The following is a 17,059-nucleotide window of genomic DNA, read 5'->3' as shown; positions in this document are numbered from 1 at the left end:
CATTGACATACACAAAGGATCCTCATTTTATATATTCATTAAAAAAGAAAGATAACAGACATATAAAGACCGAAAGACGTCTACTGAAATGTTAAGTGTTTATACCTAGGTGCTGGAATTATGGGTAATTTTCCTTTTCTCCATTATAATACCTTCTGCATTTTCCAGAGTCTTTGAAGTGAGTTTATATTTTTCTAATATATATTTGGATTGTTTCAGAAGAACAATCCAAATAGGTGTTATCTTAAAAAAATAAAGGCAAACAAGCCCCTCGTTCTTTGGACTAGCACTCCCTGGGTGAGGAATGAGTCCTGATTCTTATTTCCCATTTTCTATCAAAATAGTTCATCTGATCCTCTGATTGGTTTTATAGCTAGAGTGGCTGAATTTCAAGTACAAAGCTGGATAAGTATACTAAAGCAGTATTTCAATGTTTTTCTTTCTTTTTTTTTTTTTTTTTTGTAAAATAGAGTTTATTTTGAAAAAAAACAGATATTTTCCATATGGTCAAATAAATTTGGGAAATCTTGAGTTCAAGACAGTTTCTTTACAGGAGGCCTTTTCACAGCCACCGGTAATTTTTTTAAGAGGGACATATAGATACATAGTGCTTAGTGTTTTCCAAACGTATTTGATCTTAGAGTTCTTTCTCCACTGCACGTCCTTGGATTCCCTGGGTCCGCAGTTTGGGAGGTATTGCCCTGGGCCGGGGGATGTGGTGGCGTTCGGTTTCAGGCTTTCTCAGATTTGTGGATCTCCTGTCTGTTCCCAATGAGTAGCCGAGTAGTATTTCACGCAGCAGACAGCCTGCACGAGTGCCACATGTCATCATGTCTCCCATTTCTGTTCTTAGACCTTTCCGAAAGGTGAATGAGAAAGGTGTCTTACTCTGGGATAAAATCTACAAGTTGCAGAAAGGCCAGATTTACAAGCAGGTATCTCATGACCAGTTTATCCTTCTTGTTGCTTTGCTTTGTGTGGTCAGTTATGATGATAACAGCCTACATTCTTGGAGGCCTACTGTGTGCCAGGCACAGCTCTGAGTACTCTGCTCGAATTGACTGTTTATAACTTGGTGGCAAAATTTAAGCTTAAGTCAATATATTTTCAATATGTTGTATCTAAACTCAGAATCGAATAGTTTTCAAAAATGAAATTTAAAGCATTACATAACATTTAAGAAGTCAATAGCAAAGCTTGGAAAATTTTCTTTAAGAGCATTTAATCCCATGACATATTACATTAATTATTATTTCCTGACAAGCTATGTTTTCTATACAGTTTTAATATATTCTGGCATGATGTAAGGCTTGCAAATGTTTGAATAAATGATTTAATTGTTGACTATTATTGTGTTGCTGAAGTTAGTTTTGTTTTATTTTTTAACATACGGATCCATTCCTGGTCGGTATATAACAGCCAATTTTCTAGGCCATGAACAATTAGCTAAATCGATAAAGTCATTCCACCTCTAGAAAGTGAGCCTCAGAAAATGATTAAGATGTAGCTAAAACCCTGGTATAAGACTGTTTATCATGAAGTTACTTACAAAATACACAACAAAGTAAATAATACAAAATAAATGTCCAACATCAGGGAATTGGTAAAATGAAGTACAGTACTTCTCAGGAACGGAAATTACAAGGCCACTTGATATTTGACTTGGCAAGATGGTCACAGCATGTTACACATAAAAAGGTCATTACAAAGAGTTATGTACAATATGAATCTTTTTGAAAACTATATTCGACTTAGAAGAAAGGCTTAAAAAATTTCATACTAAGATGCTTTCATTTTTGTATTTTGATAATATAAATCATAAAAGAAAAAGCTTCTTGAACTTTTTAAAAAGCAGGTTGGACCATGGGTTATACACAGGTCTCTATCTGTCATATGATATAATAGCTGTGTTTTTCCTTATTGCAGGGCAACTTATATGAATTTTTGAAGCTTACGGGATGGAGAGGATCCAAAGTATTATATTTTGGTGACCATATATACAGTGACCTGGCGGTGAGGAGCCTGTTTTCCTATTTCTTTGTTGGGGGACAGACGTATTAGTCACAGTGATTAAGGAATTTCTCTTCTGCTTCAGACCATGTTATATTTTCATAAAAATGAGGAGTAGGCCACAATTTTTTTCTTTATGTCTCATTTTTTACAGAACAGGATGGATCAATTGTGAGAAAGATAAATTTTTTTGGAAATGGTGGAAATTAGCAATTTACTCAGAGTTTATCAGAAAAATCTTTCCATTTGAATAATGGTAAGAAATAAATGCCAGTGTTCTTTCCTTTTCCTTTTAGGAATGCGTCAGAAATATACAACTGCAGCATAAAAGTCTGTAGACATCAGCCAGGGCTTCTTTTGCCAGCCAGTCACTTCGAAAGTGTACAAAACTGGCATTTCCAGGAAAGCTGTTATGTGAAAATGAGACTTTTTATGCCCCTTGGAATAACTAGAGGAGTGTGGCAGGACTTGAATTATGATTTAACCTACGGTATAATTGGAACAATATATAATTGGAGGTAGAGGGGGTCGATTCCAGCGCCTGTGTGTGGTGACCCTCTTCCCAGGTGACTCCAGCACACACTCTGCAGAATCAGTCTGTCTAGTGGGTTGAGGTCTAGTGGAAGGAATCACAGGCTCAGAATTAGAAGACTGGCGTTTTCATCCCGGCTCTATTGCTTATTAGCCATGTGACCTTGGACATGTCCCTCAAGCCCTGGTGTCCTCATTTGTAAGAAGAGTGAAATGAGATAATGTATATAGAAGTGCTTAGTAAGGTAGAACTGTAAAGGGCTACTGTCAGAATGTCATCACTCCCAGAATGTCCAGCCAAGCAACATGGTATCATTGGCATTTGTCTCTTTAGGTGGGGTCTTCGGGCCCTGATGAAAAAAGTAGCTGTGTGCTACCCTTAAGGCATGTGGGTACATGGCCCTGTAAAGTGACACACAAACACATATGCAGATCTTAGCCTATGAGAGGTAATCACATACCATGTTTCCCCGAAAATAAGACCTAGCCGGACCATCAGCTCTACTGCATCTTTTGGAGCAAAAATTAATATAAGACCTGGTCTTATTTTACTATAATATAAGACCCGGTCTTATTTTACTATAATATAAGACCCGGTCTTATTTTACTATAATATAAGACCCGGTCTTATTTTACTATAATATAAGACCTGGTCTTATATTAATTTTTGCTCCAAAAGATGCAGTAGAGCTGATGGTCCGGCTAGGTCTTATTTTCGGGGAAACATGGTCGCAGTAGTTCTTCAGGTGTGGTCCCGAGACATCAGCATCACCTGGGAACTTGTTAGAAATGCAAATTCTCAGGCCTCACCCCAGACCTATGGAGTCAGCAGCTCGGGGGGTGGGCCCAGCCATCTGTGTTTTAACCAGCTTTCCACACTAAAATTTGATTATCAGGGTAATTGGCCTCATAGAAGGAGTTAGGAAGTGTTCCCTCCTCTTCAGTTTTTGAAGAGATTGAGAAGGATTGGTACTAATTCATCTTTAAATGTTTGGTAGAATTCACCAGTGAAGCCATCATGGTTGGAAGGTTTTTCATTACTAATTCAATTTCCTTACTTATTAGAAGTCTATTCAGATTTTCTATTTCTTCATGATTCAGTCTTGGTAGGTTGTGTGTTTCTGGAAATTTTCCAGTTGATCTAGGTTATCCAAGTTGTTGGCATACAGCAGTTCATAGTACTCTTTTAAATCCTTTTTACTTCTGTAGAATCAGTAGTAACATCACCACGTCCATTTCTGATTTTAGTAAATTGAGTCTTCTCTCTTTTCTTCTAAGTCAAGCTAAATGTTTGTCAATTTTGTTGATCTTTTTGAAGAACCAACTCTTGGTTTTGTTGATTTTTTTTCTATTTTCTATTTTATTTATCTCTGATTTAGATTGTTCTTCTTTTTCTAGTTCCTTAAAAGATAAAGTTAGGTAGTTGATTTGAGACCTTTCTTTTTTAATGTCAGTGTTTATAGCTATAAATCTTACACTTAGCACTACTTTTGTAGCATCCTATAAGTTCGGGTATGTTGTGTTTGCATTTTGATTTGTCTCAAGGTATTTTCTAATTTCCTTTGTGATTTCTTCTTTGACCCATTGGTTAATAATGTGTTGTTTAATTTCCACATATTTGTGAATTTTCCAGTTTTTTTCTTCTGTTGATTTCTAGATTCATACCTCGTGAGCAGAAAAGATACTTTGTATGATTTCAATCTTTCAAAAATTTTCAGACCACTTAACACGGTGTGTTTATTATAAAACTTGCTTATTTGTTGTCTGTATTTCCCATGAGGGCAGGGATTTGTCAGTTTTTGTTCATTGTTTTATCCCTGTATCTAGAACAGGGCCCAGCAAATAGTCGTAGTACTTGATAAATGTTTGCCAAATGAGAGAAATGGATGACCCTTCAGTATGGTGATTGTATATCTTAGATTTTCCAGGACATAGTTAGCATCAGGTAGTCTGGCCTGTTGTCACATCATGGGGTTACAATATTTGGAATGAAAAATGTGATCATGTGTGTTTATGTTGTGAGATGAGTCCAAGCCTGAGATCCCCCGGTTCCCCTAACCCACAAGGCCTGGTGCCAGTGGTGCTCCTCAGCCTGCTGTGGATGAATTGAATGGAGACCTTCAGTAGCATCTCGGCTGAGCCTCTTTCTGCCCCTGACCTAACTGTTGTTTTACAGGCCATGGTTAATGATTCCTCACCCAGTGTTTCTGCAAGGGCTGTGACTCATAGTCATTATTTCTGGAATAGAAACTTTCTTGGGGGGAAATGGTCAAAGCCTTGGGCTAACTCGGTTTTAATTAAATGTAATCCATGGAATTGGGCTTGGTTACTAACTAACCATTACAACTAAAAAGTAATTCAATGAGTGCCCGTTGTGTCTGGGGAAGGTAATGAAATGATTTACATTCTGTTGAGATTGATACTGACTTTCTGTGATCTTTGTGATCAGGATTTGACCCTGAAGCATGGCTGGCGAACTGGTGCAATTATCCCGGAGTTAAGATCTGAGCTCAAAATCATGAACACGGAGCAGTACATTCAGACCATGACGTGGCTGCAGACCCTGACCGGGTTGTTGGAGCAAATGCAGGTTTGGAATTTTTTTCTCTCCTACCTTTTATTTAAGCCTGAAGTTAGTCCACTAGTTAGAGTTACTGTAGGTATTTTCTGTTTAATTGTGGTTATAAAGTATGAAGCGTAAGCCATGTTGCAGAATAACTACTGGGTTATTTTGCCCCTAAGAGAGTTTTGCCAATATCCTTGAAGAGACCTTAAAAATGCCCTCATTTGGAGCTTTGTGGAGCTTGTATGAATACAGGTGTTCGTTTACGTCCCTTGTGAGTGACAATCCACCGTCCTCACTTTCCCACTAAAGCCCTGCTGGGAGGTGACCTGTGGGGTAGTAGGATTCGAGAACCACGGCCAGTGTTTGGGTCTAGTCCTGCTCTGCCTTTAGACTGCAGTGGTCCTCTCCATTCTGGGCCTCAGTTTCCCCATCTATAAAATTAGGGGTCCTCTGGAATGAACACTTCAGGCTGGGCACCATGGCTTACTGGAAATGTTCAAAGCAAGAGTCAAGGTCCTGTGTGCAGCCTCCATTTGATTTTGAAGACAATACCCACAATTTGTTGGCTCACTAGAGTACAGTGCCAGTTTCTTCTTTTTGTAAGTTACATAGCCACTTTTGGACAGTTAGTGAGCTGTGTTGTTTTTAGTGGTGATTTCCCGGCCTGTGAAGCTCCCTGCTTGGCAGCTGTGACCTCCTTCCCAATCTCATGATGCTCCTTGCTTTCTCACTTGGTTCAGCGGGCCGAGCCTGCAGCCATCGCAGTGTGAGTGCTGACTCTTTCAGGAAAAGGGGCACAGATGCCCACTTTCTTGGCTGATGCACCCGCAGCCTCTGACATGGTCAGCCTGCTTTGGAAATGGCCAGGGAACTGCATTGCTTGGCCCAGCTGGCAGCCCGTGTGGAGGCAGCTGGCAGTGAGCTCAGGCAGAGCTGCGAAGGGTGGAGGCCAGGTCATTACTCCAGGGCACACACAGTCCAGAGCATGGACCTTGCATGTCCCCTGGGTCTTGCTTCCATGTGCTCTAGCTACGTGGGTTCTTGGCTCACCTCTGGCAGAAACTTGTTCTGTTTCTTTATGATGCTTGTCTGTGAGATGATTTCCTAAAAATAAAAAGCATTGATTCTGGGTTAGTGTAGCCTCGAGTCTGTGCACATGGCATACAGTAATCATAGTTACTCTTTGTATGGCAGACATTGTGCCGAGGGCTTGCTCTGCACGCATTATTCATTTAATAGTCCCCGTTGTCCTGTGTGGGTAGGTAGCAGTTTTTCCACTTTAGAGTAAGGAAACTGGGTGTTTGAGAGGTTAGGTAACATGTCTGAGGTCATAAGATGAGAAAGGAAGAACTTGAACCTTGTGTGATGCCCAGGTCCCTGCTTTTGAGCACCACTCAGTGCTTCCCTGCTGTGTGCTGTAGGGGTCTCAGGTGTGGCCAAGTGCTCCTCTCCTGAGTGCAGTCTCTCTGTGATGCTGGCAGCTGGTCAGATACACAAACGCGACCTGCACGTAGATGCTGTCCCTGTGTTTTAGCTTTGGGGACAGTTTCTTTGCTTTCCTCTCTCTCTCTCTCACTGACCGATATAAAAAGTTTGATGACTGAGTATGTGATTAGAAAATGGAAGTGCTGAGAATATTTCTGTGGTTTATAGAATTAATTATACAAAGCGTAAGGTTAGGGAAGGAAGAAGAGGAAATGGACATTTATGTTGCCACCCCCATTTTACATGTGAGGAAACGGAGGCTAAGCGATAAGTAACTTTTCCAGAATCAGCAGGTTAGTGAACAGTGGGCTCAAGCTGCTTAGGAACGAGAACGTACTATGTTCCAGACTCTAAGGGCTTTACGTCTGGTTCATTCGTACAACTCCGAAGTGGGTGTTGACGTCACCCCCTTTTATAGACGAAGAACCTGAGGCTCCGAGGGGAAGAGAGCTCGCTCAAGTAAGGGGTGGTGCTGGGACGCTAGCTTTCACCTCCCTGCTGTATCGCCTCAGGCCCTGACACTTCTTACAGCGCTAGGATGCAGAGAAGTGTGGCTGAGTAGTCAAAAAATATCCGAATGAATGGCATTTCTCATGTCCTCCCTGTTCCCTTTCCACTGGCAAGCTATAAATTGTTCCAGTGATCCCGTGTCAGATGTTTCTAGAACTCCCTTTGGGGTTATTTTCAGAGCACCTAGCATGTTATTTGAACTATTTTCTGAGGAGAAAAATCTGTCCTCTGAGCATGGGTGTGATATTTTTTGGAGACAGCAGAGTGTCATTTAGAGCCAAGTCTGATGCATTAACTACAAGTATATAATTTTTGGTTTTAAGAAAAGTAGCTATAAAGAACAGTTTTGTTAACTACCTTAAAGGGTCCCCCAGAATGGTGTGGTTAGTGTTGGTAATGCTGGTTAGTGGTGTGGTTAGTGGTGGTAGTGCTGGTTAGTGGTGGTAGTGCTGGTTAGTGGTGTGGTTAGTGGTGGTAGTGCTGGTTAGTGGTGTGGTTAGTGGTGGTAGTGCTGGTTAGTGGTGGTAGTGCTGGTTAGTGGTGTGGTTAGTTTTGGTAGTGCTGGTTAGTGGTGGTAGTGCTGGTTAGTGGTGTGGTTAGTGGTGGTAGTGATGGTTAGTGGTGTGTTTAGTGGTGGTAGTAGTGCTGGTTAGTGATGTGGTTGCTGTGTCTCTGTAACTTTACTGGTGGACCCTAAAATTTGAATTTCATATCATTTTGTTGTATCATGAAATTATTCTCCTTTTGATATGTTTTCAGCCATTTGAAAAGGAAAACCCATTCTTAAGTTCATAGACCGATAGAAAAATGGGTGGTGGGCTGGATTTGGCCTGCTCTGGGATAGGCTGTTGGGCTGCTGGCTAGGTTGTAATATCCTGCTCACACAGAGGTGGGAGGGCCAGTACATGAAGCCAGCCTACATTTCTGCTCATGAAGAGCAAAGTACATTAATTAATGACGGGGGCTAAAGATGGCTCAAGTGTCTAGGTAACCTCTGGCGTGGGCTTCTGGTTGCTCTTTCTTGGTACAAACTACCCACACTGGGGTATATGGTTTCAATTACAGATTAGTTATAACTAATTAACACACAATCTTTGAAATATTTTAAAGTAGATTTCAGACACCTGAGATGGTTGTTTTCTGAAGTTTGACCTTGTAGGGGAAACGGAGTTGGAGAAAGGGGGTGACTCAAGGGAAAATCGTTTTTTTAATGGGAGAGACTTTAGCGTGTTTAAATGCTGATGGGAAGGATCCAGGTGAGGACGCTGATTGTATGGGAGAAATGACAAGTGATGGACAAAGGTTCTCGGGAGGGCAGGGGGGAGACAGCCACGGCCAGATGCTGGGTGGGCTTTGGATAGGAGGCCCTGAGGGGAGGCTGGGTGAAGGCACACACCCAGCAGAGCTCAGATGACCCTCCTCTGGGAGTGCGCCCCTGACCTTAGATCTCTGGGGCCTGCAACCTTTGCATGTCCTTCATCATCCATGGCTGCCCCTCCATTCTGGAAAAGCTGGGCTGGAGAACATGCCTTGAACTTGGACACCCACGTTGGCTCTTCATGTTTGCAGAGCCAGCCCTGGGGCTGGGGGCAGGAGTAGAGAGGAGCATTCACATGCCCTGCGGCAGCTACCGTGTTTCCCTGAAAATAAGACCGGGTCTTATGTTAATATTTGCTCCCAAAGATGCATTAGGGCTTATTTTCAGGGGATGTCATCCTGAAAAATCATGCTAAGGCTTATTTTTCGGTTAGGTCTTATTTTCAGGGAAACATGGTAGTTTCAAAAAGGAAAGAGTAGGTTAACCTTGGCAATTCTTATTCTGGTCACCAGCCATAGAATTCTCTCCTCCTGCAGGCATGGGGCCGAGTGAGGGACTAGAAGCTTCTCCTTCATACTGGACACGGGTGATTCGTTCGTGGACTAAAAAGGGTGTGTGGGAAAAAAGGTGTGTGGGCAGAGGTGGGCGGGGAATTCCCTCCCACAGACTGAGCCCCCTTTCTGTGCCGTATCACATTGTTTTGTCATGATCTGCTTACCTGGGTAACGCCCTCCCACCCATAAGGGCCTCCATCTTGGCCTGTCTTGTATCTTTAGCATCAAGCACAATGCACAGCACATAGTAGGTGCTGAAGATATATGTGTATATGTGTGTGTAGATGCATGTGCATATGTGTATATGTGTAGATGCATGTATGTTTATATGTGTGTATATGTATGTGTATGCGTGTGTGTGTGTATATATATATAAAATTCCTTGTGACACCTTACAGATTTTTGATCTAGTCACATACTTTGTACAGCCTAAATTGTGTAGTGAGTAATTTGTTGATTAAAAAGTGAAAGCTAATTAAAACTGTGCTCACAGAACCGTCAATACCCCTAGAAGTGTCGGGCCAGTCGTCCGGTGCTCCAGTAAAACAGGCAATGGTCATTCAGGGTCACTGCTTCCTGGTGGTGGAGGCAGCGGTGTGGGGCAAGAGCCCCAAATTGCAAGCTCAGGGTTTTGTCTGAAGTGACAGAGCCCTTAGCGGGTGCTGAACTGGGCAGATGTGATAAACAGAAGGGCCTTGGCTCCCACGTCAATAGCAGGTGGTTTGCGTGTTTGTTCTTTTCTTCTGGGTCCTAAGGCTGCCCTGTGATCATGAGTCGCAGGGAGCCATCTGTCCTCTGGGATCACGTGCGCCCCTGGCTCTGGTCCAGTGTTTCTGTTTAGCCACAGGAGCCTTGTAGAGACACTTGTGAGATTCCACTGTTAGGTTATGGGCAACTGTCATTCTCTTTTCGCTCTTTTTTCAGCCCAATCAGAAAATTCTTTGCTTTTCCATCTGAGGTACTTGACCTTCTTGCTTTTTACAAAAACAGTTATTTTTTTCTTTTAAATACTTTAAAAGGTAAAAAAAAAAATACTTTAAAAGGTAATATTAAGGAAAAAATTTAAACCAATTGTAATTCTACTACCCTTGCACAAATTAAAGAAAATTTTCCATCTTAATTTCCAAATGTATGCATATATTTTTACATGCGTCCAATTAGTGGATGTACTGTTGTTATACCTGCTATTTTCACTTAACTGCCATTTTTATGTTGATGCATATATCTATAAAATGTATGTAATAGGTAGTATGTATTGTTAATATTGTTATATATGTAATACATATGTGTAATGGATACATTATACACATATATACATATATTTTATGTGGATACGTATGTATTATATTTATACATAGCCTTTATCAACACTTTCATATTTCTTTGATTATTATTATTGTTATTATTATTATTTTTAAGGAGGGTGCAGTTCACAGTGGACCATGCGGGGATTGAACTGGCAACCTTGGTGTTATTAGCACCACGCTCTAACCAACCGAGCTAACCAGTCACCCCAGGACTTTAATATTTCTAATAGGAGCCTTGTTTAATACCTTCATAATGTTCCATTTAATTTGTTAAACCATATATCCATTTTTGGACATTTAAAACTATTTTGGTGAAGAGAGAGGATTGTAACTGGGAAGTCTGAAAATGTATTATTTTGTGTAAGTGCTTATCTCTTAGACCTGAATAAATTTCTCCAAGAAAAACTGCCCATTGACAAATGCTCATTACCTAACGCGTTTATTTGCTACCAGAATGGTCTCAATAATTGGCTTGTGCCCTGCAGGTTCACAGAGATGCAGAGTCGCAGCTGGTTTTGCAGGAGTGGAAAAAGGAGAGGAAAGAGATGAGGTAAGAGCAGCCCGTTTTCAATGTAGGGAGTCCGTCACTCTGTCTGCGCGTGCCCAGCCCACACACCTGCCCCAAACATCCAGGTATGAATGTGACACGCCCAGTGTCCAGAACCACCCATCTGCTGTCAGCGAGTGGTGTGTGACATTTTGTTGAGGCAGCAGTGACCTCCCTTACACCTCCTACCCTTGTCATTTGTTTCTTTTTTTTAAATAAAATGACTATACTCTTATTTCTCTCACCAAACTCACACGTGTAACTTACCTTGATTCCACATTCCCTGCCAGGCCCTTCCTGTTTTGAAGGAGCTTTTCCTACCCATCCCTCCTCCCTGCCTGCTTGACTTTTCCATTTGGGCAGCCGGTGGCCCTCTAGTTGATAATGCCGGCCACCCAGTGTGGCTTCTGGGACAGTATTGGAGGTGGGCCCTGAACCACAATGAATTCTTGGGCCTCCTACAGCCCTGGTGCTTATTTGTAACCTCGGCTGTTTCAGGAATGTGCCTGCACTCAGTACCGTTACGTTTATTGGTGAAGAATGCCCCCTGCTATCAGAAAAGTTTGGCTGATGTGCCTTTGAAGGGAACAGTTGTTCAAAACAGGCCTTGTGGACAGTTTTGCTTCCCTGAGAGGATGGTGGTGTGTAGACCCATTTACATGATCATTTCTGCTCTTGTCCTTTGCCTCCCTTGCCCCAGGCACAGCTGTCTCTAAGGTTTGGAGGTCGCGGTCACTGCCTGGGTTCTGGCCTCTGAGCAGTGGACAGTCTGGTTGGTGGGGAGCATGGAGAAGGGACAGAGTCCATCCCTCGGGCTGTAGAAGCCATGGATGTATTGACTCATCCTTCCTCCTCCCTTTCCATGGCTGCCAGTTGCTTATTCTAACTTGATTATCACTCTAACGTTGGTCTAAAAATGTTGGGTAAGAGGGTGATGGGCATATATTATGATTTGACTCTGGGCCTCTCGCCCCTGAAGGCCAGACCTGGGTCCTACACTCTAGGGACTGCAAATTGTTAGGTAAAGGAACTGTTTCACCCATCAGAGATTTTGGTTTTGAATTTGAGTCTTTAACAACTTCATATCTCTATGAGATTTTTCAGTAAAATTTTAAACACCATTTATGTCATTCGACCCACGGATCTAATTGAGTTCTTTTAATATTCTACTTTTTGGTTGTCACATCTACTGTCACCAATATGACAACAGGTAACTACTACAACTAGTACCTTTTATTACACAACTATGTAAATGATTATAATGTTTGTTATATTTGTAACTGATTGATTTATTAACAGTCAAATGGTATTTAGCCATTTTGCTGGAACGTTCTCGCCATCAGAGATGTGCATATCCTGTGTACATGTGATAGATTTACCCACAGATGCACGTATGCACACCTGCAGGGGCTTAGATTCTGAGGTGGGAAGAACAGCCTTGCAAAATTCTTGTAACCTAGACTTTGAGGAGGCAGTGGGGTGTTTGAAGCCAAGTAGCGGATAGTGGAGATTTATTTTCATCTCTATAAAAGAATCTTTAAATTTCTCAGATATCAAAGTAGTTTAGAGTTTATAATATGCTTTTACTTCTCTTACTCAGTTTTTACTAAAACTTTATCATAAGGGGGTCTTGGTTCCAATCTGTAGATGAGGGAAGTTTGGGGACTGAGAACATTCTGCATCTCTCTGTACCTTCAGAAGCAGCTCCAGCCTCCTCTGTTTTTGGTGGGGAAATGTGGTGCGCAGATCTAGAGGGGCACACACTCTGGGCTTTACACAGCGTTCCGTCCCGCTGGCCTCAGTGGAAGTGTGATCAGAGTCATTCGGACGGATGGACGCCCAGACTGTTTTCCTGATTAGAAGTCGGGGCTGCCCTTCTAGGCTAATTGTCCTCTCAAATGAATCCTTTGAAACTGAAAAGGTGATTTTGAATTTAGTACCTTAAAAGCAGACTTTTTCTGAACGTTGTCTGTTACGCCCTTCTTTTCTTCTTCAGAGAAATGACCAAAAGTTTCTTCAACGCCCAGTTTGGAAGCTTGTTCCGCACAGACCAGAACCCGACCTACTTCCTGAGGCGCCTGTCACGGTTTGCTGACATCTACATGGCGTCTCTGAGCTGCCTCCTGAACTACGATGTCAGCCACACGTTCTACCCCAGGAGGACTCCACTGCAGCACGAACTTCCCGCGTGGTCTGATGGGACCCCCACCTTCAGACTCCCCCTCCTGCAGGAGGCCCGTGCCAAGTAATCTGGTGCCCACCTGTGGAAAAAGCCAGAAACATCCAGGCTCTGGATTGGGTGGACATGCCGCGGGTGACTTTGTGTGGATACGAGTGTTGCTTTCAGAAAAGATACAACTATGCCCTTCGATATTTATTTTGTACCTTATGGAGAAAACTCCCCAGGTTGTTAAGACAGAAGCTAACAGCCCACCAGCCCCGCCTTCCTGCACACGTCAGGCTTAATGGCACGCTTCACATGGAGACTCTGTGATCCGCTTTCCTGTTGTTCGAGGTACTGCAACTAATGTCCGTTTTTCAGGGACAGGTGAGACTTCTTGATGCCATCTCCGTATTCCAGCAGGTGAAGCTTTGAAACCGTTCTTGCCTCCCTCCTGGAAGATGTACTGAACACTGACGGGGGACTGCGGGGCACAGTGACGTGCAGCAATAAACTGTCCGCAGAAAGCGGATGGTTTAGTGAGCTCTCCAGGAGCACAACTTGATGTCAATGAGTAGCAGAGATGACCCCCAAACCGCAGCCGATGCCCCTGCCATTCGGTACTGGGGCTTCGGCGTTCTGATACGTCACTCAAAGAAAAACAGCGTCTCCGGAAAGTCTTAAGTAAGAAAGAACAAGAGAAGGTGCAAGTCCTTAGCCTTGATTGTCCTCAGGGTCCACTTCCTGGGTCCTGTCCCATCTGTGGAAGGACAGGTGGTGCCACAAGTGATGGGCGGGTTCACTCTCTTCCCCAGAGGAGGAGAGTCAGGAGAGCAGAGCGTCTGGTTAAGTTTTCAGCTGGCAGAACAGACTTTGTAGAATAAGACTGAGCCACAAGCAGGTCAGAAGAGCCAGCGTATTGTGGCGGGTTCCCAGGATTTCATTACACCTCAAAAATGCCACCCAAGCATTGGTTTGATGTGCTCATTGGAGGACAGAAAATGAAAAAGAAAAAAAAAATGTCCTTGCAATGAAATGCCATGCCGTGGCACTCACTGGGCTGTGTTGGTATCTTGTTCAAACATGGGCATTACCGGAAACTATCCTTTTCTGGATGGCGTCAGACCTGTGCAGCCTCGCCCACGGGCTTGGCATTCATCACGGGAGAAGAGAGGGGGCCCTCACCCCTTAGCCTCCTCTCACTCTCTCTTCTCCTTCGATTTCTTTCCTGCAATGTTTGTGTGGCTATTTTGGGAATCGGGGGGGGGGTGGGTTCTTTAGGTGTCTGTGTTACAGGTGGGAGAGGATAAAAAGGGCATTGAAACTAAGAGAAAAAGAGTTAGAAATGACTTAGCTAACTGAGCATTTCTCGTTTCTTTCTAAGGATAATTTAAGTGACGTACATTCTTAAACCTGATGGATGGGCAGTCACAGGAAGGGGGCTTGTGGAGGGTGCTTGCGGATTCAGCATTTTTATTGTAATAAATGTGTCGGAAGCAGTTACTGACAAATGCTAGCTTGGCATTCCATACGTGTATAGCATGCTTTGTGATGCCGCTTACTATAATGGGATTTTTACTTGTGATGTTTTCTTGTATTTAAGTGTAATACTGAAGGTAACCCTTTAGACCCAATAGACCTAGATAAACCCCTTTTTTACTTCTAAGTTTTATTATAGACACAGTAATGCGTTCCTTTTTGGGAATGGGGTAGGCCTTTTGTTTACTGTTTGTTAGCTCCCAGGTGTTTTAAGTATCAGAGTTTACTGGAGACTGGCATTTAAGGGGTGCAGGTGGATGCCCAGAACTGCTCAGTGTTGGGGTCCTCAAAGGACACACTGGTGCTTTTGGCTTATAATTCCTGCCTTGGGGTGTTTTGTTTACTCAAGAATGAAATAAAACAATTTTTAAAACCTGCTTTCATGGATATCTAGGCTAGGTGACCCAAGCCTCTGGGGAGAAATACATTTTCTGGGTATGAATAATGAATTTTACGATTTATCACCAGTTAAGGTTTTAGTCTGGGCCACTGAACACAGCAGTACTGAGATGCCCCACGTGGCGGCAGTACTGAGCTGCCCCACGTGGTCGCAGCCTGGCATCTGTCTCCGCGGGGCCCACGGAAAGTGTGCGTGTCGACTGCAAACTGGTGCCCGGGCCAGCGATACAGGTCAGGACAACCATCTGCAGATGAAGGACAGAGGCCTTTTCATCTGCGCTCAGTCAAGATAGATTTTAACTTGTCATTGTCACGACTCAGCTGGGATTTGGCACACTACCGGGCTTTGTGTCCTTCCCCTTTTCTTCTCTGGTATGCTCACGGATGAGTGCATGTTGGTGCAAGGGAAGTGGGTCTATTTTCCACCCTCTAAAATAGCAATTTGGAAAGCGAGCAGCATAAACTTAGTTTGTACATTTAAAAATACTCTCCTTTTTTAGCATTGGTTAGACTGATTTTCTAATTATGTGAACAAAAATTCACAGTCCAGAGGCAGTCTGTGCCAGCTGAACGCAAGGTCCTGGAGGGGACCTGCACAGTGGATTCTCCGGAGTTGCTTTTATAGATGAAACCTGGCTTTTGAGATATTTTAGGAGTTTGGCTTAGAGCTCCCACTCTTTAGTTTCGTTTTCTGCTATCGCTATTAATGCCACGTAACATAAAACACCTGTTATTGATTCAGGCACATGTCTGACTCAATGACTAGTTGCTTTGAGTGCATTGACCCTCTTAATTATGGCAAAGGAGAAACGAAATGTAATCCTTCCTTCTAGCTCATTTAGCTGTGGGTGAACCAGATAGCTTTTTGTCTCTTCCTCGCAGAGGCCTTTGAAGCAGTCAGGTGTGCTCAGTAGTGGACTGAATCTCACTCTGCCAAGTTCTCTTGCTGCCAAAGGCCCACTGGGGGGCCCTTACCTGAAAGGCTCTAAAACTATGGCCAGAGGCAGAGTCCTTGATTGCCCTATTCACCTAGTAGGGAGCCTGTGTTTTGCCCTCTGAATTTTCTTTTGGTGTCAATTTCCTTGTTTCCCCCACACCCCTCATTTGCCTTAGCATTTGGATGCTTGGCTCCAAGCTCAGCTAACCTCTAACACCTTAGTGGGTTAAGGAAAGGAAAGGGAGTGAAGTGTCTTTAATGCAGGCGTCAGTCAACTTTTCCTGTAAGGGGCCAGACAGTAAATATTTTCAGCTTTATAGGCCATTTTCTGTTGCCACTACTCTCGGAATGGGCACAGTTCCGTTCCATTACAACTTGATTTACAAAAACAGGCTGCGGCTGGATTTGGCCCTCGCATAGTTTGCAACCCCTGCTGTAGTGAGTTGTGTTGGTGGCGATGGCGAAATTACCTTGCTGAAAGCATGCAGATGAGCAACTTCACAGTGGGGGCAGGCCGTAGGAAGAAGTTCTGTAGGTGAGTGCGCCATATTCCCCCAGGAGCTGCTCTCTGGGCATATTTACTTACATGGACGGTGGTACGATACTGTGTTTGCAGCACATGGCGTAATTGTTATGTGTAATTGAGCTGCCAGGCTCGCACACTAGTTGACTATACCTCTCATCGCACTCGTTTGTCACTGTGCTCTTCGTGGGTGATGGGCTTGGCTGCCCAGATCACCAACCCTTCAGAAAACCGAAGGACTTATTCCCCCAACTGCTGGGCGTGCTGCCCGCTTTGGGAGTTTCTGCTGCTGACAAGCCCCCTCTCGGATGCCCCCTTTCCTCCTCCCTTTCTCTTCGTTCCTTTCCCATGCGTGGGTCCCGAGAACACACCCTGTAAACCTCCTGCATGTGGCTCCCCGTCTCAGCGCGCCCGCGGTGGAGGGAACCCACCCCGCAACAGCACTTCTGTACTTTTGTAGCACCGCAGGCCTGAACGCTTGACTTAGGAAGCCGTTTTCTAATTATTTAGTAGAATGGCAGATTGTGCCAGTGTGATAACCAGGCCCAATAAATGCAAACTGGGTAGATGTGCTACTTATTCTGAATGTGAATTTGCTCTTTGTTCTAAATGTTGATTTTATGTTATATGATATTGAACTTATTGCCAAATAAAAGTGAATTGTATCATCCA

At 43.4% G+C, this 17,059-nt stretch overlaps 1 protein-coding gene across 3 annotated transcripts in view; it reads left to right on the top strand.

Annotated features, from left to right (window-relative positions):
- The window catches only part of NT5DC3 (5'-nucleotidase domain containing 3), a 53,291-nt gene extending 36,232 nt beyond the window's left edge, over positions 1-17,059 (top strand). For all 3 annotated transcript variants that reach the window (XM_074326226.1, XM_019728490.2, XM_074326227.1), the window contains 5 exons: positions 854-935; positions 1,927-2,013; positions 4,991-5,131; positions 10,767-10,831; positions 12,825-17,059. In XM_074326226.1, coding sequence (XP_074182327.1) covers positions 854-935; positions 1,927-2,013; positions 4,991-5,131; positions 10,767-10,831; positions 12,825-13,077 — 628 coding nt within the window. In that variant the 3' untranslated portion in view covers positions 13,078-17,059. The remainder of the gene's footprint in view (positions 1-853; positions 936-1,926; positions 2,014-4,990; positions 5,132-10,766; positions 10,832-12,824) is intronic.

The sequence above is a fragment of the Rhinolophus sinicus genome, linkage group LG02 (assembly GCF_036562045.2).
Source record: "Rhinolophus sinicus isolate RSC01 linkage group LG02, ASM3656204v1, whole genome shotgun sequence".
In the NCBI taxonomy this organism is placed as follows: domain Eukaryota; kingdom Metazoa; phylum Chordata; class Mammalia; order Chiroptera; family Rhinolophidae; genus Rhinolophus; species Rhinolophus sinicus.
The sequence above is the reverse complement of the archived record's forward strand: the minus strand, read 5'-3'. Positions and strand labels throughout refer to the sequence as shown.